This window comes from Zophobas morio, unplaced genomic scaffold, assembly GCF_036711695.1.
Source record: "Zophobas morio isolate AGI-343-1 ecotype UQ-CSIRO unplaced genomic scaffold, CSIRO_AGI_Zmor_V1 ptg000030l, whole genome shotgun sequence".
Classification (NCBI taxonomy): domain Eukaryota; kingdom Metazoa; phylum Arthropoda; class Insecta; order Coleoptera; family Tenebrionidae; genus Zophobas; species Zophobas morio.
The window spans coordinates 8,423,597-8,451,498 of record NW_026972135.1 but is presented as its reverse complement, the minus strand read 5'-3'; the positions used below and the strand labels follow the sequence as shown (position 1 = coordinate 8,451,498).

Below are 27,902 nucleotides of genomic sequence, written 5' to 3'. Positions count from 1 at the left end.
GTTTGAAAAATAAATAAAAAAAAAAGTTAAAACCGGCTCTATTTCATTGAAAAACCTCATTAGCTTGCACAAGCTCTTCTGCAAATAAGTAACCTAAAGTCATTTTTCCTGTAACTCTTCAAGAAACCCATAAAAATTGAAGCAAATTTTCCAAAAAGTTTCAAAAAGTATCCGATTCAGATAAAAGTAAATAGACAGGGTTCCCAGCGACCTGGAAAACTGCGAAAACCTAAAAATGTCAGGTAAAATAATCGACAAAATGGAGCAACTAATTTTCAAAAATTATCCAAAAAAAAAATATGCTAAAACGGACTCGATTTCAGCAAAAAAGCAGATTGGCTTGTAGAGGGTTCTCCGAAAATCATTAACTGAAGTAATTTTTCCTATAACTTTACAAGAAATCCAAAAAAATTGGAGCAAATTTTCCAAAAATTGTTCAAAAAATATATAACGGAGTAAATTCAATTGGACAAAAAAAACTAATAGAGAATCAGAAATGTCAGTTATTTTTTAAAAGATAATATATTTATTTACGTTCATTGGTCCATTGTTGACGCCACCATAGTTGACAGTAACATTTAATTTAAACAAAAAATTGTTATTGTTATTAAACTGTCATACCCTAACTTTCTTGAGGACTTAAAAGCTTAAAATTTATCAAAATTGTTAATTCTCAAGCAGTATTTGTTATTAATCACGCTGTATAAATTGATAAAAAATCATACTTGCTATGTCATACTTGTTATGCTTACGCATCGTAAACCTCGGAAGCACGAATCACCCAAGGTGATCAAAGCTACTTCCAGAGGAGGGAAATGTTATTATTTTTATGCATATTTACTTTGACTTGCAATGTCACTTTTAATTATATCATACTTATACTTGTGTATACTTCATAAAATGAAGTATATATACACATGTAAAAATTCAGGCAACCCGTAAAACACATCTCAGCATTACATTAAGTTAAATATTTACACAATAGCTCTTTTATCTGAGGTTTGCAGATCTGTCACTTGTACTTTATTCTTTAATACGTCTTTGATGCAACAAGGCAAAGTAAACTATTTTAATTAACATTTCATTCAAACATCTTTAAAAAGTTAGTGTAGAGGGTAGAACGCATAATATGCGGCAGGTTTTTTGGGCATAGAAATGTGACGTGCGTGTGTTATACCTGTCAATAGAGTAAAATTATCGAGGCGGGATGTCAAACTACGATGAGAAGTGTAACAATTTTAACTTTGCATTTTTATATTTAGCATTTTTTATTTAAACTATACACAGTACGTTTACTTGAGACTTAGAAATATAGGAAAGCGTAACACCAATCACACTTAAAAATACAATCTAAAGTCAGTACTTTTGTTGAGCCAATAAAATCTCGTGCTTTTTACACTCAATGCTCAACTCACGAACAGCAGCAACATATTTCCTCTGCTGTTCCACCAAAACCTGCAACATCGAACTCAACTGATCCCTCTTCCTTCTCTCATCCATCACCTGCTTCTCCACCTTCTTCTTCGACTGCTTCACTCCCTCTATAACCCCTTGGAACTGCTGCAAAAACTCGTCTTTGCCACCACTCGACAAAACAGCCTCTGGATAACTATCAGATATCGAGTTGAGCAGCGACAGTTCCTTCCTCATATACATCTTAGTATCCTCCATTGTATTATAAAGCGTGTAATATTGCTTCGTTTCTTTATGTTTAGCAGAAACTTGATTATACAACTCAAGGAACCTCCTTTGGTACTGTGCTAACTCGGGTCGATTCGGAACATCATCGATTTGTCGACGTAAAGCAGCCACAGTCCGATTACGCTTAGCCACTTGCAACCGCAACGACTTAACGTTTTCAGTTAGCTCTTCACTTAACTTATTAACCTTGGGGTCGATTTCAACCACGGGTTTTCCTTGTTTTGCGTCTTCAATCAAATCCTGCAACTTCACTAACTCCTTTTTGCAATAATCCTTGAACTGCGATTCCTGCGTTTTTAAGTTGTCGCTCAAAATCACTAATTCTTCGATTTCTTGGACGTTATCGACCTTGCCTTCTTCGTTTTGTTTCAATTCGTCTAAACGCGCTTGCGCCGATTTTTGCTTCATTTTTATCTCTTCAATTTGCAACAAAGCGGCATTTAGTGTATCTTCCAAGGACGATTTTCTTGATTTTAAGTCGGCCGACTTTTTGGTTAACGAGCCAATTTGGTCTTCAATAGCCGCGATTTGCTTTTCTTTCAAAACTTTGTTACTACCACTCTTGAATTCCTGTTGTAACGAAGTGTAATGTTCTGCAAGGGTTTGCAGATCTTCTTTGTTCAGATCTTCGTGGTCTACACTTTCATTGACCACGGTTTCGACGTGGTGTGCCGCACTTCCATATTCCAAAAGAGTGATCTGAACTTGGTCGTGAATGTCAGACGGAGGGGCATTTTTTCGCTTGTAGTACCTCCGGGGTGCATACTTTTCATTAACTATGTTAATATTCTTCAAAATATTACTCTCAGACTTTGATTGCGCCTCACTCGTTCCAAAATTTTTCTGGAACTGTTTCACCGCGTACTTCCTCACGAACTGCGACATTTCTTGCCTGAACTCTAGCGATCTTTTCACCAGCCACTGTATCACGGGGAATATATGGATGAAATCCAAACCCTGGATCTGGTGGGGCTCGATGCTGTGCGGACACTTCATTTTGGGTAAAACTGTGACAATTTTCTCAGTGAGGGCGATTTTTTGGCCGATGGTCGAGTTTTCTTGGAAAAGTAGGTCGACGTCGACGTCTACGTTGCACGATTCGATGCACCAGGTCATCCCTCCGACGACTTTATCGAAGGGCTGGAGGCCTTTAATTCGGGCTCGGAAATACCCGGCGGCGACCAGTAGGTCGATGATTTCTTGGAGTTTGACGCCTTGTTCTTCATCTTCGCGGACTTCGACCTCGATGTAGTCGTTCGGGTCTTTGCTGAGGGCTTTGTTGGTGCGGAATTTTTGGAACATGGTTGAAGAATTGATTGGGCGTTAACTTCTGAAATGATAACAAATCGAAGATGTTAAAATCAAAACAATTTACAATACATGTGGGTTTTGATAAACTTAACTACCAACACAGTTACGTCTGATTTTTATTTAAGTGAGTGTAGTATTTAACATTTTATACGGTATTCATATATGTATTATCTGCTGATAAGAGTGCATTAGTTCCTTTTAAAATGGGTCTTTAAAACACAGTATTATGTATTCCTGGTTAAAATTGATATCGTTGTGTGTGTAAAATGTGCTACTGTGTTATAGAAAGACTGAAAACACTTCTTCAAACCATTCGAAATGTTACACGAATGACACTCACAATAATTATGCAGGTACAAAAAGCTATTTTAAATGACGCATTGAATATTCAGTGTTTACGAAGTAAGTACGGTTCGGTATATCTCTGAGTCCGGTAAGTGAGTTATTACAACACCAGAGTCGCAATATTTACTATACTCCGTTGACCGAACAGATGGAGTTGTAAAAGTTGTGATCTAAAACCGTACTATTCCAGTAAACAGAAAGACTTTAGTTCAATAGTTTTCTGGAGAAGCCTTTGACAAGGTTGGTGCTGTTGGAAAACCAAAAGAAATCGCTTTTAGTTAAAAAACATGAATTAATTATTATTCATTTTTCACATATAAACTCGACTAGCATATCAAAAGCAGATTATATCAATAGCATCTGCTATAAAATAATACAAATATTTGCCGTACAGATAATTGTTAATGCAAAGGTAAAGATCAATAGATTACCTTATTCAGCTTCGCTGAAAATTTTGTAGTGTCATCAAGTGTGCGTTTTACTTGTGCATGAATTATAATAGTAACAAAATATGAAATCCTCTCGAAATTATAAGGTAATAAATATTTTCTTTATTTTGTTAGAACTATTATTGACAAAAATGTAGATACAACACTTTTACATGTTTTAGTTGCATTATCATTTTAACATTTGTGAAAATTAAAAAATCCCAAAGGTATCTATACAATTATATTATATATTTTTAAAAGTCCTGGATGTTTTTACTAAGTTTTTACATTATGAACACTTCATGACTTCTCACCCAAGATTTTAAAGTATGTGGTTATCCATTTTAACAGATCGGACCTTGGAAATTATCATCAGTTAAATTAATACGGCATACGGCAAGATGGCCGACGATGTAAACAGAGTTTCTGTGTGCTTCGTTTGTAAGCTAGTTTTACAAGAAGCAGATGAGTTTATTTCATGCAGTGGTGTATGTGATAATAGTGTGCATATCAAGTGTTCAAAATTGAAGAAAAGCGAATTGAAATTATTGCAAGAAGGAACCAAATTGATGTGGTTTTGTGATGACTGCCGCTTTGCTGGTGCAAACATATGCTCACTTCTAGGGTCCATCAAAACAGCACTGTTAGGCTGCCAAGATCAAGTACTGGCACAGAATATAACAATTAAAGATCAAAATGATTTAATTAAGTCACTAAGGAGTGATATTCAGGAGATGAAATTGCAGTTAGCCGACATAAGAAAATCTGCTGATAAGGAATCTTTTTCGTCAATATTAACAAAAACAACTGTGGAGCCTACACGTACGTCTTTTTCCGAAACAAATAAACAAAAGTTATTCCAAGGAAATCATTCCAAGTTTCAAATTCCTGTTTTTGAAATTAAAAGTCAATCGCAACTTGTAGAAGCATCTTTAGGCGCAGCAAAAAATATGGGTCAACCAACCACATCCAGGGTGGATGGTATACAAGATGTTACGAAAGATAAATATCGACATTTTGATGAAACTTCCAATTTACTAAGTAGTGATGATATGAGAACAAAAGACAACTGGACAGTATTTACTCAAAAGAAAAAAACTGACGGGCAACATAATAATATGAATAACAAAGCTAAAGCGAAAGTATCCTATGGTACTGGAAAATCAGTACCAGTGGGTTCTAAATTAACTGGAGTCGCTAGACGTAAGTGGATCTACATTGGAAGATTACAAGGTAAAGAAGTCACAAGTGAGGACGTACTGAATCATTTAAGATGTGCAGGCATTCAAAAAGAAGTGATTATAAATAAACTTGAAAACAAAGGTAACAATTCGTCTTTTAGTATTGGTGTTCCTTTGGAATTATATGACAAGATCCTCGACCCCGAAATCTGGCCAGACTCAGTGTGTATCCGTGACTTCAACGTCCGATCTTTTTTAGTGAAACATCAGCAAGTCAAGGATTAGAATACTTAAATACAGTGCTAAGGAACCGTGATACGTTTCAAATATTATTTCAGAACATTCAGTGTATAAGAAATAAAATAAACTTATTGGAAGCGGCATTAAGTAAACTTAATTTCGATTGATTGTGCTTTAGTGAACATTGGCTTCTGTCACTGGAATGTGATAATAAGCACCTTTGTGATTTTGAAACAGCATCTTTCTTCGCGAGATCGGTTCACACCCATGGAGGTGTAATGCAGCTTATCAACAACAGCATGGAGTACACTGCATTACCCTGGATAAAGGACATGTCTTTGGAAAAAATTTGTGAATTAACAGGTATTAAGCTGACCAAATATAATTTAATTATTGTTACTGTTTATAGATCACCTAAAAGTGATATTAAGAAATTCCTTCATATTGTTAACGATCTTCTGAATAAATTAAAATATAATAGCTATAATATTATACTTGGAGGAGATTTCAATGTCCATTTTAATGAATATAATAATGATACAATGTCATTAATCGATTTATGTGAAAGTTATGGCCTGATACCTAGTGTTAATTTCTGTACTAGATTTAGAAATATTGTAGACAATGTATTCAGTAACATTCCAAAAGATAAATTTCAGGTTTATCCTTTAAATCTCAATTTATCTGATCACGTAGGAGTTGCATTAAACTTAAAAATTGGTAATGACTGTATTATGGATAATAATTTAAAAATTGTGAGACCTATAACTGAATATGGTAAACTCGTATTTTATAATATGTTATCTAAGATTGACTGGGATTTTCTTGACACTGATATAGAACCCAATGATAAATGTACTATGGTTTTAAATAATATCTTATACAGTTATGTTAATGCTTTTCCTGAGAAATATATCAATTATAATTCGAAGAAAGATAAATACAACAATTCGTGGTATACAAATGATTTAAATAAAATGAGAGAATGTCTTAATTTCTTAAGGGAAGCATATAATTTATACAAAACTTCTGATCTGAAAAATTGGAAAAACAAGTACAGTGCAATGTATTATGCAGCTGTAAAAAAAGCTAAAATTACACATAATGACACATATATTAAAAAAAACCAGAACAAACCTAAAGCTATGTGGACTATTGTTAATAAATACCGGAAACAGCCTTCCCCAAAAGTTCCTCAGTCGAGCCCTAATGAATTAAATGATTTTTTCATTAATGTATCGCAAAACTTATTAAAATTTCTGCCTTCAACTTCACAGGATCCAATAGATTTTATGCATACATTTGATACTAGTTCTGTGGACAATAAATTCGTATTTCATAAAGTGACTCAAAATGATGTCAGAGACTCGTTCAATAAGTTAAGAAATTTGAAAAGCAAAGATATTTATGGGTTAAGTGGGGAGATCATCAAATCTGTAAAAGACATTTTAATATGCCCGTTTACTAAATTATTCAATTATTGTCTAGAGACAAATACTTTTCCTAAATGCCTAAAAAACTCAATTGTTATACCAATATATAAAAAAGGTGACTGTTTTGACAACAATAGCTTTCGACCAATTGCATTGCTACCCATTATGTCAAAAATTTTTGAAAGACTTATATTTTTGCAAATGTTAGAATTTTTAGAATCTCATAAGCTATTAACTAATAAACAATTTGGATTTAGGAAGGGAAGATCCACTGAGGATGCTATTCTCGCATTTATTGATAAGATTATTGATTCTTTCGAAAATTGTAACTATTACAAGGCCCTATTTATTGACATGAGCAAGGCGTTTGATACCATTTCTTATGAAATTCTCTTAAAAAAACTAAAGTATTATCAATTCAGTACAAATAGTATATTAATGATAAAATCTTACTTAAATAATCGTACTCAGAAAGTCCTAATAAATAATACATTATCTGATGAGCGCATGATTCTTCATGGTGTGCCGCAAGGCTCAATTTTGGGACCACTTCTGTTTCTGATCTATATAAATGATCTACCTTCTCTTGTGCCGCAGGCGGATATGGTCTTATATGCTGATGATATAACGGTTGGCTATTCAATTGCTAACATAAATAATTTACATACGAATAAATATCATTGTGAAATCGAAAATTGGCTATTAGCCAATAAATTGCATTCAAATAAAAGCAAACTAGTGAAAATAATTTTTACTCTAAAATTGTTTAATAATAATAATAGTATTAATGGTTTTTCTGAAACAACGAAATTCTTGGGAATTTATGTTGATACCACTCTTAATTGGCATAACCACATTAATAACATAGCTGAACAATTATGCAGGAATACGTATTTATTTAGAAATTTAGCGAATAATGTGACAGAAAGTACCCTTAAAACCGCTTATTATGCTTTGATAGAATCACATCTTGCATACTGCATCATTGTGTGGGGACATGCTCCTCAAACAGTACGATTATTTAAGTTGCAACGTAGAATCTTAAGAATTATCGCAAACATCAATTATAGAGATGACTGTAAACCACATTTTATCCGATTAAAGATTTTAACATTTCCTTGTTTATATGTTTGTAAATGTGTAGAGTATATCACGAAAAATAAAGCTCAGTATCGTACGCTCAGTTCTAATCACTGTTACTCCACAAGAAGTTGTGAGATTAGTCACAATATTTTAAGGTTAGACAGATCAAGACACGGAAATAATTATTACGGCATCAAGTTTTTTAATGTTCTTCCATACGGAATTAAACAACTGGATGCAAAAATCTTAGTGCACAAATTAAAAGAGTATTGCATTTCGAAATCGTTTTACTCGACTGAAGAATTTTTGAATAATAATTTTGATGATTTTATTTGATGTATTTGTTATCATTTTGACGTGTGTAAAATACTATGTATTCCTAACACAAATAAATTATATTATTATTATTATTATTATTAATACCATCACGGATTCGAGGCGTTAATGATGAATATTAAATAATCAAAACAATACGTTCGAGTAAAATTTATGCTATAGAAATTATTCAAACTGTTCCCCATTCACTATCTGACATAAACCCAGACGATGGTAGACCTAATTGACGGAATTTTCAATACTCTGGGGACTTATACGAGTTATTTCATGACGAATTCGTGCTTTCAAGTCGTCTAAATTGTCGGGTCTGCTCATGTAAAAAATGACCTGGAGACCTAGGTGGTCATTCTATTGGTCCACCTTTCATCAAATTGATTATCCCAAAAAACCTTCACATTTACGCCATAATGTGGTGGTGCCCGATCCTGTTGGGACCAAATCCTGTGATCTAAATTTTGTGCATTATCTGAATCAAGTCGACTTCTTTCATTGCTAACATAATTTGATTTAAAAGTATGCAAATTTTTATAATTTTATACATTCTACTAAAATATTTTCTTTCAAAAAATTATTCAAATATGTTTTATTAATCTGTCATTTTATATATTAATCAATACACAAAACTGACAACATTTAAGATTCTCATCTCTTCACTAACCACTTATTTACCTGAACAATCATATTTATTTAAATTTAATTTTTTGATACTCTTTTCCGTACCACCTATGATGTAGAGTATTATAGGCACGTTTTTTACGTGGTATCTCCAGTAAACCTATTCCAATATTACTATTTATTCCTGTGTGTGTTTATACTAGAAGGGCAAAAGATTTATATGAACTACACATGACGCGAATGCAAATAAAAAATTTTAATTGTACAATTTTTTCTTTACAATTTGTCTAATGGGTTGACTTGTTTAATAACGAGAATCTACTCTCTCCGGAAGTAAGGCATATAAATAAAATTTTTCTAGGGCTCTATCATATTATTTTTCCAAAATTTATCATCTCGTTGAATTAAGCATTATTTAAATTGGACATTTTATATATCTCTACGATAGCGTTTTTGTTTATTAAGCCGTCTGGCGATGCCGCTAAAAATGTACAAACCGCATCGTCTTATTGTCAGTTTGATGTTACTGCAAAATGCTGCAGTTGCCCTTGCTTCATTTTCTATGCAAAGATTTTGGGAGAGTACATGTTGAACTAGATTTGCAGGGATGTAAAATGTTTTTCACAATACAGTAGGATTAGCCGTGTTACTTTGTTCTGTCATTTTGCAAATTTTACCAAAATAACATTCGGTTAGTCTGCAGGATTTTTCTACGCACCATTCTGGATTATTGCGTTCGCCAGTTGTGTTTTGTTCGATTAAAAAGACATCAACGTTTGAAAGTTTTTTGAGAAATATTTTTTGCGCTGTGACATATCAGGTATTTCAACTGCCTCGTTAGATACATCGTCGCTCGAGAACTTGTATGATCCACAGACCGGAGCGCGCTCAGGCCAATGTCGACTCTATAAGCCTCCAGAAATTCTGCGGGAAATAGTTATTATTTAGATGCTTTTATTTACACACATTTCACATGTTTCACTCGATTTTGACATGCAACTATTTTTTTTGTTTAACTAAGAATTAATACTTTCATTGCGTTTGATACTAACGTCCAAAATTAGCAATACTAGTGAAACAGTAATCATGCAATAGATCTTTTTGGGAAAGTACAGTTATTTTTATGTTTTAGCAGCAATGTGTTCTACTTTCTATTAATTTTTACATATTTTTAGTCACAATTTTGGTAGTTATTTTTTACTTTTATTTTTAGCAATAATAAATAGTCCAATTATGAAAAAAAAAAAATTGGAAAATCTAAAATTTAAAAATCGAGAAATTGAACAATTGTATAATTGAAAAATCGAAACATCGAAAAACTGGAAAATCGAAAAATTAAAAAAAAATGGAAAATCAGAAATTAAATGAATTCCGAAAATTGAAAAACTGAAATATGCATAGAAGAACTGAAAATTTGACAAATCGAAAAATCTAGAATTTTAAAAATTGAAAAATTAAAATATCGAAAAGTTGAAAAATTGCGAAATCCTATCATTGAAACATTGGACAATTGAGAAATCGAAAAATAAAAAAATGGAGAAATCGAAAATTTTGAAGAATGGAAAAATTGAAAAAGTCAAAAATTAAAACACTGAAAAATTGAAACATCAAAAGTTAAAAAATCGAAAAACCGAAAAACCGAAAAATCTCAATAATGTATTTATAAACCACAAGTTCAGGATTATGCTACTAAAAAATTGATAACGTCATCTCAAAATTTTGCCGAATAAATTCTACTAAAAATGTGCAAAATATGATGAGTTTTTACTTGTAATTTATCATTGCATTCATATTTTTTAGATTTGCTTATATACCTAGGTCGCTCAAAAAAATTTAATGAATTTTATTCTATTGATTAAATCAGTCTCGACTCACTCCATTTTCCCAGGAATTTTGGGAATACTGTTATTTTTAGTCGAATCCACATTGATTTACGTGTCCTTGCAAAATGTTGACGATTTCATCACAAAATTGTGTACCTAAAGTAAAAATTTAACTCGAAAATGCTAGATATGTTCATTGTATTTTAGGTGCGAGGGAAGTTCTGTCGAAACAACTTTACACCAATTTTGTTTTGCTGTTATATTTGAACATAAACAGTTTATTTTATATATTTTTAAAACATAAAAACATAAAACGTTGTGTTAGACTGAACCTTGTGTGTTTCTCAATCTATTTTCCGCAGCATTTTAAACTTTCAACTCAATTTCTTTCAAAGTACATAGAAATGGATTTCGATGGTTATTTCCCTGTACCCTTCATTTGAAAATAAATAAGCTAATCTGGTGTTGTTTACCGATTTGCATTTTATGACGGACTCCCTAGAGTGGCCATAATCACTCGTGTTTTTAGGTCGGTACCTGCGGTGGATCGGTACTTTGGGTTGCATAGTTACAAAAAATAATTCTTCTCACTGGAACCAGTTTTGCGGGCGACGACTGGGGATGTTGCATCATCCGAAAATACGACACTATTTAAAAAATTGGGATTCGTTCGTTATTAATTTTCTCCATTACATTTTTTTGTTATGCAACCCCTACATCAAACTACATTTTCATATTTTCATATAAATAAAATAATCCGATCAAAATTGTAGCATCTCGTTTAAAAACATCATTGATGACCTCAACTTTCACAAATTTGACGTAAAATTTTTTTGACGTATGTCAAATGATGGAGAGTAAAATCAAAGGCTTGACATATTTTTGCATTTTTTTCAAAATCAAATTTGTTATTTTCTTCTTTACATGCAATTGGTTTTCTCACAGCTTGAATTTGAACATTTATTCTCGAATTAGTTTTTGATTTTGACCATATTTAATATGTCCATGATGTACTCTTGATGAACGCATTTTGATTTAGATAAACATTAACTTTTGAATTGATGTATGCATAATTTAACATCATGTGAATTCTTGTTGTTCGGAATAGAGTGTATTTAGCATAATTTAACATCATGTTGTTGTTTGACAGTTTTGATACAGTGTAACATAACGGAGATTTGTTAGCTTTGCAGTTTCACCCGTATAAAAAAGATGTCGACGCAGATAGTTTTGTGATTTATTCTCGACTTTTTACTTCTTATTTTCTCATTATTTTTAATAAAAATGAATATGAAACATTTTAAATACTAGATGGCGCAATATCTGTGACTAATCTTCGTACCCTAACGCTGTATTTGAGGAGAGCTCGATCGACTCACAATTACACAAAATAATACTGATAGCAGTAATCTTTGCATTCGTAGTGTAGCATAATGACGCATACGATAAAATGGGTCAAAAGTACCACTAAGACGACATAAAACAATGGCGTACAAGAATTTAGGCGCGAAAATAAAAGGCAAAGATACATATGGTTCTATTTTATTTGTCCCTCCTCTCCACTATACCTCATACCTCACTTTTGACGTTTTCCCATCATGCTCCTCCTAGTAACATCCATCTGCTGTCAATGTAAGAAATATATCCACCCAGGTAGGCAACGCTCGAAGCTGGAATAAAGGCCAAGATTAGCAAAATCTGGAAAAGTAAATTTCACTCAGTATATCACAGTTGTTTAGCAATATCACACTTTTCGAAAAACATTCCCAAATTTTGGTAAATACTGACAGTGAAAATTAAAATTAAGAGTATATACCGAGTGTGTGGAAAATGGCGAATTAACTCTCCGCTACGCTCTTAACAATCAACTGCTGAATCTGAGATAAATAGCAAAAAAAATCCTTTTCTCATTTTTGTGGAGTTATTATGATTTTAAAATTGGTTCTTTTGCTACGTTTAACAACTAAACTACTAAACAACACATTCATTATCACAATAACTCCTAATAAAACTTTTAGTTAATCGCTCATGACCATGTTTAATTACCATTTCAGTTAGAATGTAGAAAGATATGGTTGTGTTGTTTTTGTAATAATTTGATAAAATTCCATTCCATTTGACAACCATGTTTGCCTGATATAAAGCGAAGGTACAAATCAGCAAAAATCGAGTAAGCAGTTAAAAATGTTTGACGTATCAAAAATTGATAGTTTCCAAAACCCTACGTTTAAAATTAGAACCCCCGGGGTTTTACTTTCGGACAAATTTAAAGGAATCTGGTGTTTTGTTGCTGGATGAACCTGAAGAAATCTTTTGAGCTTTTAGGGACGGTTTATAGAAGAGCGAATTAATGACTTAATCCTCGATTAATTTAACAGAGGATTAAAATGTGGAACATGAGCCCGTGATTGGTCAAAACATGCACGTTGCCTAGCAACAGACCTCAAGTAGAAGTTAATCGCCAATTAACTTTAATTTCGCTTTCTATAAAAAGTACTAGCCCCGCCCACCCACCCTTATTTTCTTAGAGGATATGTCATTTGCCAAAATCAGTCTCATCTTGACAAGTACTAGCCCCGCCCACCCACCCTTTATTTTCTTAGAAGAGTGGGTCATCTGCCAAGATCAGTCTTATCTTGACAAGTACTAGGGACCCCGTTTTTTTATTTGAAAATTTTGAAGGTCCAGGTATTCCTGTTTGGAAAGAATTTGCAAGTACTTTGGAGCCTCCAGTGTCTTTTCTTATAATAATTTAATTAAATTTCTTAGAAGATACGTCATTTGCTAAAATCAGTCTTATTTTAGCACGTACTAGTCCCACCTGCCCACCCTCTGTTTTCTTAGAGAATATGTCATTTGCCAAAATAAGTCTTAACAGGTCCACCCACCCTCTCTTTTCTTAGTAGATATGCCATTTGCCAAAATCGGTTTTACGTGTATCTTAGCAAGTATTGATGACTAACTTTAACAAAAAAATGATCAAAATTTGGAAACATTACGGGCTGACTTATATGGAAGAATGTCTGTCGGCACGTTTCGCTAACCACATTAGCATTATACAGACAAATTAAGTAAACTAGCATCAATAACACCAATGTAGTTGGTGAAACGCGTCGACGCGATGGAAATGTGGTGGATTGTCTATAATTTGGCGACTTAAAGTGTTTCTAAAAATATTTGGAAACAGAGTTAAACACTTTTACTGTACTTTTAGTGGGTTATAAATGCCCCTACCATAAATGTTTCAAAGCCCCGCGCCGCAGGTCTAAGTTCTGCATTTCATTGCATGCGGGCCGGATTCAGTGAAATTTGTATAACTGACCAAAATTAAAACAAAATAAATTATTCACTGTCTTATCGTTTCCTGTGTTCTTCTTCTATTGAAACGACTTTTTCAACGCAATCAAACCACTTATTTTGACCAATTGGCCACTGGCACTAAATTTTGGATTGTTGTCATTTCGACGTACTCTTGATTTTAATATGGACCATATCATTTCAACCGGTTTAAGCTCGCAGCGATAAGGAGGTAACCGCTGGACATAATGACCGTGTCTGGCAGCCTCCTCGTTGATGACACAGCTTTTGTTAAATTTTTTTGTGTGCAACTTCTAGAAGTTGCTTTTTGTTACAATGATCTTCGTAATATAAACCATTTTCTTCAAGAAACTTCTTAATTTCGTCTCGTTATTAATTTCGAAATTCTCTTCATGAACATCTACTGCACCATTTTCAACATTTACGGCTCCCATTTCTTCAGCACTTATTTCATTCCACGGTCTACACAATACATGTTTACTTATTTTCATGACCTTTGACTCCTAGTAACGATTCTTTTATTTACTAATTTACGGTCATTAATAAGGGTTATTTGGATAATTTTCGAACAACAAAGTTAAATTCTTATTTAAACGTTTATCAATAAGTACTTAATCTTTCTAACGACATATATAAATACGGAAACCAACCCCAAGAAAGCAGGTTACTCGGTACTTTTAAGGCTGACTCAGGAATAATAACGCTCATCATGTGATTAACTCTGGTTTCCAAATATCTCTAGAAATACCTTACCTAGACACAAACCTTCAACCACCTACCGGTACATGAACTCAAATCACGTCACCAACTTCCCCATCACTCCCGGTACATCGACCATAACCTTACACTTGACTCGTCTTATAATAAACTTTTCTATAACAAAAACACATCCTCGTGAACTAAGAAAACAAGAACGTGACAACTTCACACCAATTTATAAATAAACGTCTAGCCCACGTGCACCCATTCATTCACAAGATGAATCAAACGAGCAACATCAACATAACCTCAAACCTTCTGTCAAATCAGCGCAATCGGCAAATCCTTCACATTACCTAAAATTCCGCGAAGACGCAAAATTCCAACAACAAACGGATTTAAATTTTATTATCACTGATAACAATCGGAACTGGTTGCGTAAATCACTCCTTTATCACTACACGGACACACAGACGTCACTTCGCCTGTCTTTGTTCATTGCACACGTTTAATCGGTGGTGGACGTCTGAGATAAGAGCGTGTGAGGCTGGTTGTAAGGTCACCTTTACGACGCACACGTTTTCATGGTTTTGGTATCACGAGGAGTGTTTATCTTTGTCGTGCTTTGTGACACGCGTGACTGTCTATCTTTGTTTTCGACGATGTAGCTCTTTTTAAAGGGTGTAGTGGCGTATTAAGACCAGTTACAATTTATTTTTGAAAAAGTTGACTGAAAACTCTCGGTGAGTCTTACAAGAGCCACAACTCTGCTTTCTCTTGATCTAATTTAGTCAAAGTCGACCCGAACACGGCAAATAGGTGCCCAGAAGTGGTCGCAGTTTTTTCTCAATTTTTTGCCTTCGGACTGTTTATTAAATGCCAAGATAACTTAATCCCGATAAGTGTTACTCAACCTCTCTAAAAATACCTCATTTTCATTCAGAAAATGTCGCGTGAAAGGTCCTCCTCCCGTCGCTTCTACCGTGGCGAGTCCTACAGCAACCTTATGGCCTGCATGGACCGAGGCATGGTAGCCGAAGAAGAAAACAGATGGACGTTCGAAATCGCCTGGGAAGCCGCCAACAAAGTCGGAGGTATTTACACAGTAATCCGCTCCAAATCCTACGTCTCGACCGAAGAAATGGGGGACCAGTACTGCCTCATCGGCCCTTATAAAGAATACTGCGCCCGAACAGAAATCGAAGAGGGCCCCCTGGGCTCCGACCCGCTCAACGAAGCCGTCCAGTACATGCGCGAAAAGGGGTTCAAGGTGCACACGGGCCGCTGGCTGGTCGACGGCAACCCCCAGATCATCCTAATGGACATCGGCTCGGCGGCCTGGAAGCTAGACGAATATAAAGCCGAGCTGTGGGACAAGTGCAATGTGGGGGTGCCGCATCTGGATGTCGAAGCCAACGATGCGATCATTCTGGGGTACATGGTGGCGGATTTCGTTGGCGAATTTAGGGAGTGTGCCGAGAGGTTCGGAGAGGGGACTGCGGCCAAGGTGGTGACCCACTTCCACGAGTGGCAAGCGGGAGTTGGGCTGATTGTCTTGAGGATGAGGCACGTGAACGTGGCCACGGTGTTCACCACGCATGCTACATTGCTGGGGCGGTATTTGTGTGCCGGGAGCACGGATTTCTACAATAACATGGATAAGGTAAGAGTGAGGTTTTGTGGGGTTGGTTGTGATGGGGTTGTTGCAGTTTAGTGTGGATGAGGAGGCGGGCAAGAGGCAGATTTACCATAGGTATTGTTTGGAGAGGGCGGCTAGTCATTTGGCGCATACTTTTACCACCGTTTCGGATATTACAGGTAGGGGTGCCAATTACAAATGTCATTTGTCATGTCAATCATGTCGTTGTTGTGTTTACCGATCTAGGGGATTTTTATTATCAAAAAAAAAAAATTAATAAATAAAATTCGTCGATAAATTTTATGATTATTGCATGGGCGTTCGGCACGTTTTGTTGAATTGAAAATTTATTGCGGTGTTGTTGTGGAAGTTACTTTGATATTTTTTATGTTGGTACTTATGATTACGAAATTATGGAGGAATTAACTTGCAACGCACACTGGAAAAATTCGATTTTCGACCATCTCTGTCGTTCAACTTAACGCTGTAAACCTGTGTTTTGTCACTGCTGTCGGTGAAAAAACACCAAATCTCGTTTTGCAAATTTCGAAATTTTTATTACACACTTTTATCTGATATGATTCAATAAACCTCACCTTCAGGTTATTGACTTTATTTAAAAACTTTTTTATTATCGATCATTTGACTCCGGTTTTTGAAATGTCGACATTTTGTCGCCTTTATTTGGACATAATAAATAATTGAAGTTGCTAGTGTCCACATTATTAGTTCCAAAAGACGTTGAAAAATTACCCATTGTGATTGTAACTGTTGCAAAAGCCAAATATTATTAGCTGTGTGAGATTGGTTTCTGGTAATATTTATGACGTCAATATTTTAATGCCAACACGTGCTGTCACTGCTGCCATCAAAGTACACATCCGTTATTTATAGTTTATTTCAAGCACATGAACGGTGTCGGTCATACGTCAGGGCTTTATTTATGCCACAATTATCATGTGAGTCGATCTCAGAAATGCACAGTACGTGATTTGAAAAAGTGTTGCAAAATAAATTTTTGCCAAAATTTAACTTGACCTTTTCACTTGTAGATTATGAATGTAAATAGGAGGTGTGTCTTAATTGTGATTTATATTTTTCTAAATTTAAAGATTATAGTTTATCAAAAAAAATGTGAGATTGATATTTGTAGAAGTACCTGACCTGTGTAACTTGTCCTGTTGGTATATTTCTATATTTAGTAGGACTGGAAAGTAGACAGACATTCCGTGAAGTGCGAAACATGATAATTTTCAAGTTGTTTTTAATCTTATTATTGTTTGTTTATCTGTCATATTATTTATTACTGTAGTTGTTGGTTGGTACTTGAAAACAACCATGTCCTAGTTTTAAAAATCCTGAACATACTGATAATAAACAGACAATTTATGTTACAATAATAAGAATAACAACATTAATAACAACGAATGAATAATAAGTATTTGTGTTGCTCAGAAAAAGCTATAAAAATTCGTAAATCGTAGAACTTACACACTACTTGTCAAAAGAACTGATTCTGACCACGCAAATAAAGCAAAAGATCAAATAACAATAAACCGCGAAAAATTGATACGTAAGTTTAGGAAATGCTGTCAAGTCAACTGTCAATTATCTGTCAACCCGACCACATTTAATATGCAACGGCAAATAGTAATTCCAAGGCCTGCAAGCGATTATACTTGTTTATCAGTTTTGATAAATAATGTTGATGGAGCTGATAATGTAATACGACACGGGTTTAACAACTTAATTTTAAACTTATGAACTAACACTAATAACAAATAATTATTTATATCATGGCCGAAATTGTCTATTTATTCCACAGGCCTAAGGTAGAGAAGCGTCTAATAGCTCTTAAAATATGGAAAAGTAGGTTCCCCATTTCCGTGTGTGTGACGTCTGTCGTCTGTCTGTTGACAGAGAAATATTTTCCTTAGGTTCAAATTAATTCAATCTGAAATAGTAGTTGTAACCAAAATAACAGTCTCAAAATAGGCTCACTCTGAAAGAGAAAACGCTTGAGTTTCATAATAGAAGGTTTTGCGAAGCTGTTTCAGAAACAGTCGATTTATAAACTTGCCGCTGACGTTGCCGTTGACGTTGGGTTTACAAAGATGTCTACACATATTTAATTAAAAATTCAAAATATAAGCCCACCCACCCACCCTGTCTCCATTGTGATGATTTTTTTCTTATTCGTTCTTAGCCGGGGCGAAGGCTTAACTGCAAAATACCCATTTCTTTACAAGACATTACCCCGCCCACCCACCCCATCTCAATTGTGATGATTTTTTTATTCTTAGAAACTTAAAACACGTTTAAAATGGTACATTTTTGTAAGGAAATATGAATTTTGTAATTAGGCTCCGCCCCTAGGTCTGTCAACGAATAAAAACTTTATTACTATTTAGATCAAGGCAGGTATGGGTGGAACTTATCTTTGAATAAGACCATATTCAAAAACATATCTTACTTGGTAATTTCTTTTAGAGAAATAACAAGGATTTTGCAATTAAATTCCGGTCCTTTGGCTCTCGACCGTTAAAAAAAAAGTCATCACAATCGAGGTAGGGCGGGTGGGCGGGGCTTATATTTTGCCTGTTTTCTTAACATACGTAGTCGTTTTTTCAGAATAAGAAACTTAAAACATGATTGTTTAAAATGGTAATTTCTCGTAGAAAAATAAGGATTTTACAATTAAGCTCCACCATGCTTATGACGAATAAAAAAATCATCAGAATTGAGATAGGACGGGCGGGCGGGGGTTATATTTTTCCTTTTTTTCTTAAGATACACAGCCATCTTTTCACAGCAAGACACTTAAAACATAGTTAAAATGATACATTTTTGCAAGGAAATATGGAATTATGGGGCGGACCCTAACTGCAAAATCGATATTTCGTTGTACAAAAATGTTAAACATGTTTTAAGTTTCATGTTGTAAAAACATGTCTACACATTTTAAAACGAAAAGGCAAAATGTAAGCCCACCCACCCGCCCTGTCTCCATTGTGATGATTTTTTTTATTCGTCGTTAGCCAAGTGGGCGGAGCTTAACTGCAAAATACTTATTTCTTTACAAGAAATTAAAAACATGTTTTTGAGTATCGTGTTGTTCGAAGAATACTATGCATATTAAGAAAAAAAACTAAATATTAACCCCGCCCACCCACCCCATCTTAATTGTGACAATTTTTTTATTGTTAGAAGCCTAAAACACGTTTAATATGATACATTTTCGCCCCTAGGTCTGCCAACGAATGAAAACTTCATTGATCAGTAAAGTAGAGAAATAAGGATTTTGCAGTTAAGCTCCGCCCCCGTGGCTAACGACGAATAAAAAAAATCATCAGAATTGAGATAGGGTGGGTGGGCGGGGCTTATATTTTGTCTTTTTTTTCTTAATATACATAGCCATCTTTTCACAACAAGAAACTTAAAACATGGTTAAAATGGTACATTTTTGCAAGGAAATGGGGCGGAGCCTAATTGCAAAATCGATATTTCCTTATATAAAAATTTACCATTTTAAACATGTTTCAAGTTTCTCGTTGTGAAAAGATGTCCACACATATTGAAACAAAAAGACAGAATGTAAGCCCACCCACCCGCCCTGTCTCAATTGTGATGATTTTTTTTATTCGCCGAGAACCAAAATACTTATTTTTTTTTTATAAAAAATTAAAAACATGTTTTTGAATATTGTGTTCTTCAAAGAATACTATGTGTATTAAGAAACCAAATCAAAATATAAACCCCGCCCACCCACCCCATCTCAATTGTGATGATGTTTTTTATTCTTCGAAACTTAAGAAACGTTTAAAATGATAAATTTTTGTAAGGAAATATGGAATTTGCAATTAAGCTCCGGCCCTAGGTCTGGTGACGAATGAAAATTCCATTACTGGTTAGATCAGGGCAGGTATGGGTGGGGCTTAATCTTTGGCTTTAATTTTTTCTTAACATCCATAGTATTTTTGAATAACACGATACTCAAAAACATGTCTTACGTGTTAATTTTGTAGATAAATAATAAGACTTTTGCAATTATATTCCGCTCCTTTGACTCTAGACCGTCAAAAAAAAACATCACAATAGAGGTAGGGCGGGTGGGCGGGGCTTATATTTTGCATTTTTTCTTAATATACGTAGTCGTTTTTTCAGAACAAAAAACTTAAAACATGTTTCAAATGGTAAATTTGTATAGGGAAATAACGATTTTGCAATTACGCTCCGCCCCTCGGTCTGACAACGAATGAAAAATTGTCATCACGATTAAGATCAAGACGGATGGGTGGGGCTTCTCTTTTGGTTTTCTTTTTCAATTAATACATTTAGTTTTCTTTGTACAACACGATTACTTAAGAACATATTTCACATGGTAATTTCTCGTGGAAAAATAAGGATTTTACAATTAATGGGAGGGATTAGTTTTACCTTTTCTGTTTATATTCCACTAATTATCAGTACAAAAGCAAGTCGTCTTCCAATAAAATGACTGATCAAAAAAAAGAGGTGGGCGGGTCCAATTTGGAGTTTTTTTAATGTTAAATTCGACATTTGACAAAAAAAATTCAATTTTCAAAAAAAAAAATGTAAAATTTATTCATCTTTTCACAACAAGAAACTTATAACATATTTAAAATTGTATATGTATTTGTATTTTACAATTACGCTCCGCCCCTCGGTCTTACAACGAATGAAAAACTCACCACAATTGAGCTTGGGATGGATATGGGTGGTAATTTCTCGTAGAAAAATAAGGATTTTACACTTAAACTCCACCTCTCGGCTTACGACGAATAAAAAAAAATCGTCAGAATTGAGACAGGGTGGGTGGGCGGGGCTTATATTTTGCCTTTTTTTTCTTAATATATATAGCCATTTTTTACAACAAGAAACTTAAAACATGTTTGACATAGTACATTTTTCCAAGGAAATTATGAGGCGGAGCCTAATTTTTCACTTTAAACATGTTTTAAATTTCATGTTGTGAAAACAAGTCTACACATATTAAAACAAAAAGGCATAATGCTTATATTTTGCCTTTTTTTCTTAATATACATAGCCTTCTTTTCACAACAAGAAATTTAAAACATGGTTAAAATGGTACATTTTTGCAAGAAAATATGGATTTTGCAATTATGGGGCGGAGTCTAACTGCAAAATCGATATTTCGTTATACAAAAATGTTAAACATGTTTCAAGTTTCATGTTGTGAAAAGATGTCTACACATATTTAAATAAAATGGCAAAATATGAGCCCACCCACCCACCCTGTCTAAATTGTGATGATTTTTTTTTTATTCGTCGTTAGCCGGGGCGAAGCTTAACTACAAAATACCTATTTTTTACAAGATATTACCCCGCCCACCCACCCCATCTCAATTGTGATGATTTTTTTATTCTTAGAAACTTAAAACACGTTTAAAATGGTACATTTTTGTAAGGAAATATGGATTTTGCAATTAGGCTCCGCCCCTAGGTCTGTCAACGTATGAAAACTTTATTACTATTTAGATCAAGGCAGGTATGGGTGGAACTTAATCTTTGGCTTCAAATTTTTTCTTAATATACATAGTACTTGTATTCTTTGATTAACAAGATATTCAAAAACATGTCTTACGTGGTAATTTCTTGTAGAGAAATAATAAGGATTTTGCAATTAAATGCCGCTCCTTTGGCTCTCGATCGTTAAAAAAAATTCATTATCGAGGTAGGGCGGGTGGGCGGGGCTTATATTTTGCCTGTTTTCTTAATATACGTAGTTGTTTTTTCAGAACAAGAAACTTAAAACATGTTTAAAATGTTAAATTTGTATAGCGAAATATCGATTTTGCATTTACGCTCCGCCCCTCGGTCTGACAACGAATGAAGCATTCATCACGAGTGAGATCAAGACGGATGGGTGGAGGTTCTCTTTTGGCTTTCTTTTTTAATTAATACATTTAGTTTTCTTTGTATAACCCGATTATTTAAGAACATATTTCACATGGTAATTTCTCGTAGAAAAATAAGTAACTTTACAATTGAGCTCCGCCCCTCGGCTTACGACGAATAAAAAAATCATCAGAATTGAGATAGGGCGGGTGGATGGGGCTTATATTTTGCTTTATTTTTCCTTAATATACATGGCCATTTTTTTCACAACAACAAACTTAAAACATGGTTAAAATGGTAAATTTTTGCAAGGAAATGGGGCGGAGTCTAATTGCAAAATCGATATTTCCCTGTATAACAATTTACCATTTTAAACATGTTTCAAGTTTCTCGTTGTGAAAAGATGTCTAGACATATTGAAACAAAAAGGCAAAATGTAAGCCCACCCACCCACCCGCACTATCTCAATTGTGATTTTTTTTTTATTCGCCGAGAACCAAAATACTATTTTTTTTTACGAAAAATTAAAAACATGTTTTTGAATATTGTGTTCTTCAAAGAATACTATGTATATTAAGAAACCAAAGCAAAATATAAACCCCGCCTACCCACTCCATCTCAATTGTGATGATTTTTTTATTCTTGGAAACTTAAAACACCTTTAAAATGGTATATTTTTGTAAGGAAATATGGATTTTGCAATTACGCTCCGCCCCTAAGTCTGTCAACGAATGAAAACTTTATTACTATTTAGATCAAGGCAGGTATGGGTGGAACTTAATCTTTGGCTTCAAATTTTTTCTTAATATACATAGTACTTGTATTCTTTGAATAACACGATATTCAAAAACATGTCTTACGTGGTAATTTCTTGTAGAGAAATAATAAGGATTTTGCAATTAAATTCCGCTCCGTTGGCTCTCGACCGTTAAAAAAAGTCATCACAATCGAGGTAGGGCGGGTGGGCGGGGCTTATATTTTGCCTGTTTTCTTAATATACGTAGTCGTTTTTTCAGAACAAGAAACGTACAACATGATTGTTTAAAATAGTAAATTTGTATAGGGAAATATCGATTTTGCAATTACGCTCCGCCCCTCGGTCTGACAACGAATGAAAAATTCATCACGATTGAGATCGATCCTGAGGGGTGGGGCTTCTCTTTTGGCTTTCTTTTTTAATTAATACATTTAGTTTTTCTGTATAATAACACGATTGCTTAAGAACATATTTCACATGGTAAGTTCTCGTAGAAAAATAAGAATTTTACTATTAATCTCCGCCCCTCGGCTTATATTTTGCTTTTTTTCTTAATATACGTAGCCTTCTTTTCACAACAAGACACTTAAAACATGGTTAAAATGGTACATTTTTGGAAGAAAATATGGATTTTGCAATTATGGAGCGGAACCTAACTGCAAAATCGATATTTCGTTATACAAAAATGTCGGGCGGGTGGGTGGGGCTTATATTTTGCCTTTTTTTTTTCTTAATATACATAACCATTTTTTCACAAGAAGAAACTTAAAACATGGTTAAAATGGTACATTTTTGCAAGGAAATGGGGCGGGGCCTAATTGCAAAATCATTATTTCCCTATACAAATTTACCATTTTAAACATGTCTTAAGTTTCTCGTTGTGAAAAGAAGTCTACAGATACTAAAGCAAAAAGGCAAAATGTAAGCCCGCCCACCCGCCCTATCTCAATTGTGATGATTTTTTGTATTCGCCGTGAACCAAGGGGGCGGAGCTTAACTGCAAAATACTTATGTCTTTACAAAAAATTGAAAACATGCTTTTGAGTATCGTGTTGTTCAAAGAATACTATGCATTTTTAGAACAAAATGCAAAATATAAACCCCGCCCACCCACCCTATCTCAATTGTAATGATTTTTTTGTATTCTTAGAAACTTAAAACACGTTTAAAATGGTAAATTTTTAAAGGGAAATATCCTTTTTGCAATTACGCTCCGCCCCTCGGTCTGACAACGAATGAAAAATTCATTACGATTGAGATCGAGACGAATGGGTGGGGCTTCTTTTTGATTTTCTTTTTTAATTAATACATTTAGTTTTCTTTGTATAACACGAGTACTTAAGAACATATTTCACATGGTAATATCTCGTAGAAAAATAAGGATTTTACAATTAAGCTCCACCCCTCGGCTTATGACGAATAAAAAAATCATCAGAATTGGGATAGGGCGGGTGGGCGGGGCTTATATTTTTCCTTTTTTTCTTAATATACATAGCCATCTTTTCACAACAAGACACTTAAAACATGGTTAAAATGGTGCATTTTTGGAAGGAAATATGGAATTATGGGGCGGACCCTAACTGCAAAATCGATATTTCGTTGTACAAAAATGTTAAACATGTTTTAAGTTTCATGTTGTAAAAAGATGTCTACACATATTAAAACGAAAAGACGAAAAGGCAAAATGTAAGTCCACCCACCCACCCTGTCTCCATTGTGATGATTTTTTTATTCGTCGTTAGTCAAGAGGGCGGAGCTTCACTGCAAAATACTTATTTCTTTACAAGAAATTAAAAACATGTTTTTGAGTATCGTGTTGTTCGAAGAATACTATGCATATTAAGAAAAAAAGCTAAATATTAACCCCGCCCACCCACCGCATTTGAATTGTGACGATTTTTATATTCTTAGAAACCTAAAACAGGTTTAAAATGGTACATTTTCGCCCCTAGGTCTGCCAACGAATGAAAACTTCATTACGATTTAGATTAGTAAAGTAGAGAAATAAGGATTTTGCAGTTAAACTCCGCCCCCGTGGTTAACGACGAATAAAAAAAAATCATCACAAACGAGACAGGGTGGGTGGGCGGGGCTACATTTTGCCTTTTTTTCTTAATAGGTGTAGACTTATTTCGACAAAAAGAAACTGTCTAAAATGGTACATTTTTGTAAAAATCAGTTTAAATCCTCCACTTTTCTTCTACAATCCCTTTAATAAATACGGCAAAAGTTGAATATCAAAGTTACTATCAACGGCAACTTGGCAACGAAATTGATAAAAGCCAATAATGTAATACCAAGAGGGTAGTGAAAAACACGATCAAAGCTAGCCATGGATTTTTAAATATTTGTCTTTGATCGTTGCATTTTTAACTCAAACTTTCAAATCGACGGTAATTTGACAAGACGAAAATTCTATCAAAGACAGATTTTCAAAAATCGATGGCTGCCTTTGATCGTGGTTTTTATTACTCTCTCGGTAGACTTCGGCTGCGAGTAATCACGTAGATAATGGACCATTTTACTGTCGTGAGTAATGATTACTGTGTTCAAAATTTTCTCTAAAAAAATGTATGACTATGTTTTTAATAAAAAAATTTGTATCAATGAAAAATATAAAATAATGTGTTTTATTTACATTTCGTAGCATCAAGGAAAATATTAGGTCACCAAAACCAGTGATAACCTTTTGGTGACTAAAAAAAGCGTTAAATTCAAACTATTAGTTACTCCAATTGTCGATGGTGTTGTTAAATTTATATCTCGAAAACTGATTAAATTTAATTACTTTTAGATTATTTTCTGATCTCAAAATTGAGAACACACATTTGACTAAAAAAACGTTTACATTTATGTAAGAATTTAAAATTTCCTTGGTTTGGCTTTCATGAGGTTGTCAAAACGTAGGGTCACAAAATTCCCTTCGAAAGTTTAAACTTGTTTAAGCTCCATGAGCTGTAGCACTGTCATGCTGAAAATATCCAATCTGCAAAATAAATTCTTTTCTTTCCAGGTTTCGAAGCGGAGCACCTCCTCAAACGCAAACCCGACGTCATCACCCCCAACGGCCTCAACGTGAAAAAATTCTCCGCCCTCCACGAATTCCAAAACCTGCACGCCCTCTCGAAAGACAAAATCCACGAATTCGTCCGCGGCCACTTCTACGGCCACTACGACTTCGACCTCGACAAGACCCTCTACTTCTTCATCGCCGGTCGCTACGAATTCGGCAACAAAGGTGCCGACATCTTCATCGAGGCCCTGGCCAGACTCAACCACTACCTGAAGTCCACCCATCCCGACGTCACGGTGGTGGCCTTCCTCATCTTCCCCGCCAAAACCAACAACTTCAACGTGGAGTCGCTGCGAGGCCACGCGGTGACTAAGAGTCTGAGGGACACCATCAACGACATCCAGAATAAGATCGGTAAACGCATGTACGAGATTTGTTTGAATGGGCGTTTACCTGTGGGGGACGAGCTGCTGCAGAAGGAGGAGCTAGTGAGGCTGAAGAGGTGTATCTTTTCGTTGCAGCGGGACGGGCTGCCGCCTGTCACCACCCATAATGTGGTGGATGACTGGAGCGACCCGGTTTTGAACAGCGTGCGGAGATGTAACTTGTTTAACACGAAGCACGATAGGGTGAAGATTGTGTTCCATCCGGAATTTTTGAGCTCGACCAATCCGCTGTTTGCGCTGGATTATGAGGAGTTTGTGAGGGGGTGCCACTTGGGGGTGTTCCCGAGTTACTATGAGCCGTGGGGTTACACTCCGGCGGAGTGTACAGTGATGGGTATTCCTAGTATAACTACGAATTTGTCAGGGTTTGGGTGCTTCATGCAGGAACATATAGCGGATCCTATGTCTTATGGTATTTATGTGGTGGATAGGAGGTATATTTCTTTAGAGGCGTCGGTGCAACAGTTGGCGCATTTTATGTACGACTTTGCGAAGCTGAATCGAAGGCAGAGGATTATACAGAGGAACAGGACGGAGAGGTTGAGTGATATGTTGGATTGGAGGAGTCTGGGGGTGGTAAGTTGACACGTCACAAAAAACATAAACAACTCCATCTGTTCGGTAAACGGAGTAAACTAAAACCGGATTTAGTATTACAGGCAAGCTAGACTGCGCGCTCTGAAGTCGGTCTTCCCCGACTACAACGAAGACGAGTACAACGGAATTGGCACACTCAAGTATCCCAGACCCATATCGGAACCACCGTCGCCCACTTCCAGTAAAATGACGACTCCGGCAGCCTCACTTCATGGAAGCGACGACGAAAGCGATTCGATCGATGAAGAGAAGGAGTTGGCAGAGTTGCAGATCAACCATCGTTAACGAAATTTTTTATTAAGACTTGGAACTAATACTCTCTGAAAGCAGCGTGCAATTTTTTAAGAGATATAGTCAACTGTTGGAATATTTTAGTTTAATATTTTAGTTTTATCGATTGTTAAGTACCAGAATAAAAGACGATTTATCGATGGAATAGTGGTTTTATTTTATAGTTATACACAGATCATAGCCTTTGGCGGATATAGATTTATCACATCTGACGACTGACATCTGTCACAGAATTACTTCCATTATACCAGGGAACATAGAGAAGCGTCATAGTTTAAATTAAATGACGGTTGAGGACTGACTCCTCGACTTATGTTAGCATTTTCAATTAATTGATTTTTCAGGTTTTTTGGTTTTTTAACTTCACTTTTTTGATTTTTTGATTTCTCAATTTTTTAATTTCTCAGTTTTTGGACATTTCAGTTTTGGAATTTTTCAGTTTACTTATTATTCAATTTTTCGATCTTACGATTTTGCAGGTTTTTGATTTTTCAATTTTTCGATTTTTTTAAGGTTTCGATATTTCGACTTCACTTTTTTGATTTTTCGATTTCTCAGTTTCTCGATTCTTTAGATTCTAAGTTTTTGGATATTTCAGTTATGGGATTTTTCAGTTTTTCGATTCGTCAGTTTTTCTTTCATTTTTCAGTTTTTCGATATTTGAGTTTTGGGATTTTTTAATATTTCTGTTCTTCGACTTTTCCATTTTTGACTTCTGGATTTTTCGATGTGTCGACTTTTTACTTTTTCGATTTTTAAATTTTAG

The 27,902-nt window shown here is 34.8% G+C and overlaps 2 protein-coding genes across 12 annotated transcripts; one reads left to right on the top strand and one right to left on the bottom strand.

The window, feature by feature from the left end:
- Positions 1-1,236: 1,236 nt before the first annotated feature.
- Positions 1,237-15,061, bottom strand: LOC135139137 (coiled-coil domain-containing protein 93). Of its 10 annotated transcripts, none has more exons than XM_064069250.1 (4): positions 14,870-15,061; positions 14,594-14,687; positions 12,072-12,194; positions 1,237-3,031 (listed from the first exon to the last, which is right to left on the bottom strand). In XM_064069250.1, exon 4 carries the CDS (start codon positions 3,001-3,003, stop codon positions 1,357-1,359), a length of 1,647 nt encoding a protein of 548 aa, XP_063925320.1. In that variant the 5' UTR covers positions 3,004-3,031; positions 12,072-12,194; positions 14,594-14,687; positions 14,870-15,061; the 3' UTR covers positions 1,237-1,356. The 10 variants fall into 10 exon arrangements, with proteins under 10 accessions (XP_063925320.1, XP_063925321.1, XP_063925324.1 ...); XM_064069251.1 differs by lacking the exon at positions 14,870-15,061 and adding an exon at positions 14,745-14,832; XM_064069254.1 differs by lacking the exon at positions 14,594-14,687.
- Glys (Glycogen synthase) lies at positions 3,327-27,281 on the top strand. Of its 2 annotated transcripts, none has more exons than XM_064069248.1 (5): positions 3,327-3,365; positions 15,457-16,176; positions 16,223-16,331; positions 25,803-26,824; positions 26,900-27,281. In XM_064069248.1, the coding sequence occupies exons 1-5, from the start codon at positions 3,342-3,344 to the stop codon at positions 27,128-27,130; spliced, it is 2,106 nt and encodes a 701-aa protein (XP_063925318.1). In that variant the 5' UTR covers positions 3,327-3,341; the 3' UTR covers positions 27,131-27,281. The 2 variants fall into 2 exon arrangements, with proteins under 2 accessions (XP_063925318.1, XP_063925319.1); XM_064069249.1 differs by lacking the exon at positions 3,327-3,365 and adding an exon at positions 15,171-15,256.
- Positions 27,282-27,902: the final 621 nt, after the last annotated feature.

What these genes read in the sequence shown, in the direction of transcription:
- LOC135139137 (XM_064069250.1), bottom strand. Translation starts at nt 3,003, where the DNA reads ATGTTCCAAAAATTCCGCACCAACAAAGCCCTCAGCAAAGACCCGAAC.
- Glys (XM_064069248.1), top strand. Translation starts at nt 3,342, where the DNA reads ATGACACTCACAATAATTATGCAG. An exon ending in CACTCACAATAATTATGCAG is followed by an intron (nt 3,366 to 15,456) that starts GTACAAAAAGCT and finishes ATTTTCATTCAG; the next exon opens with AAAATGTCGCGTGAAAGGTC. An exon ending in TCTACAATAACATGGATAAG is followed by an intron (nt 16,177 to 16,222) that starts GTAAGAGTGAGG and finishes GGGTTGTTGCAG; the next exon opens with TTTAGTGTGGATGAGGAGGC.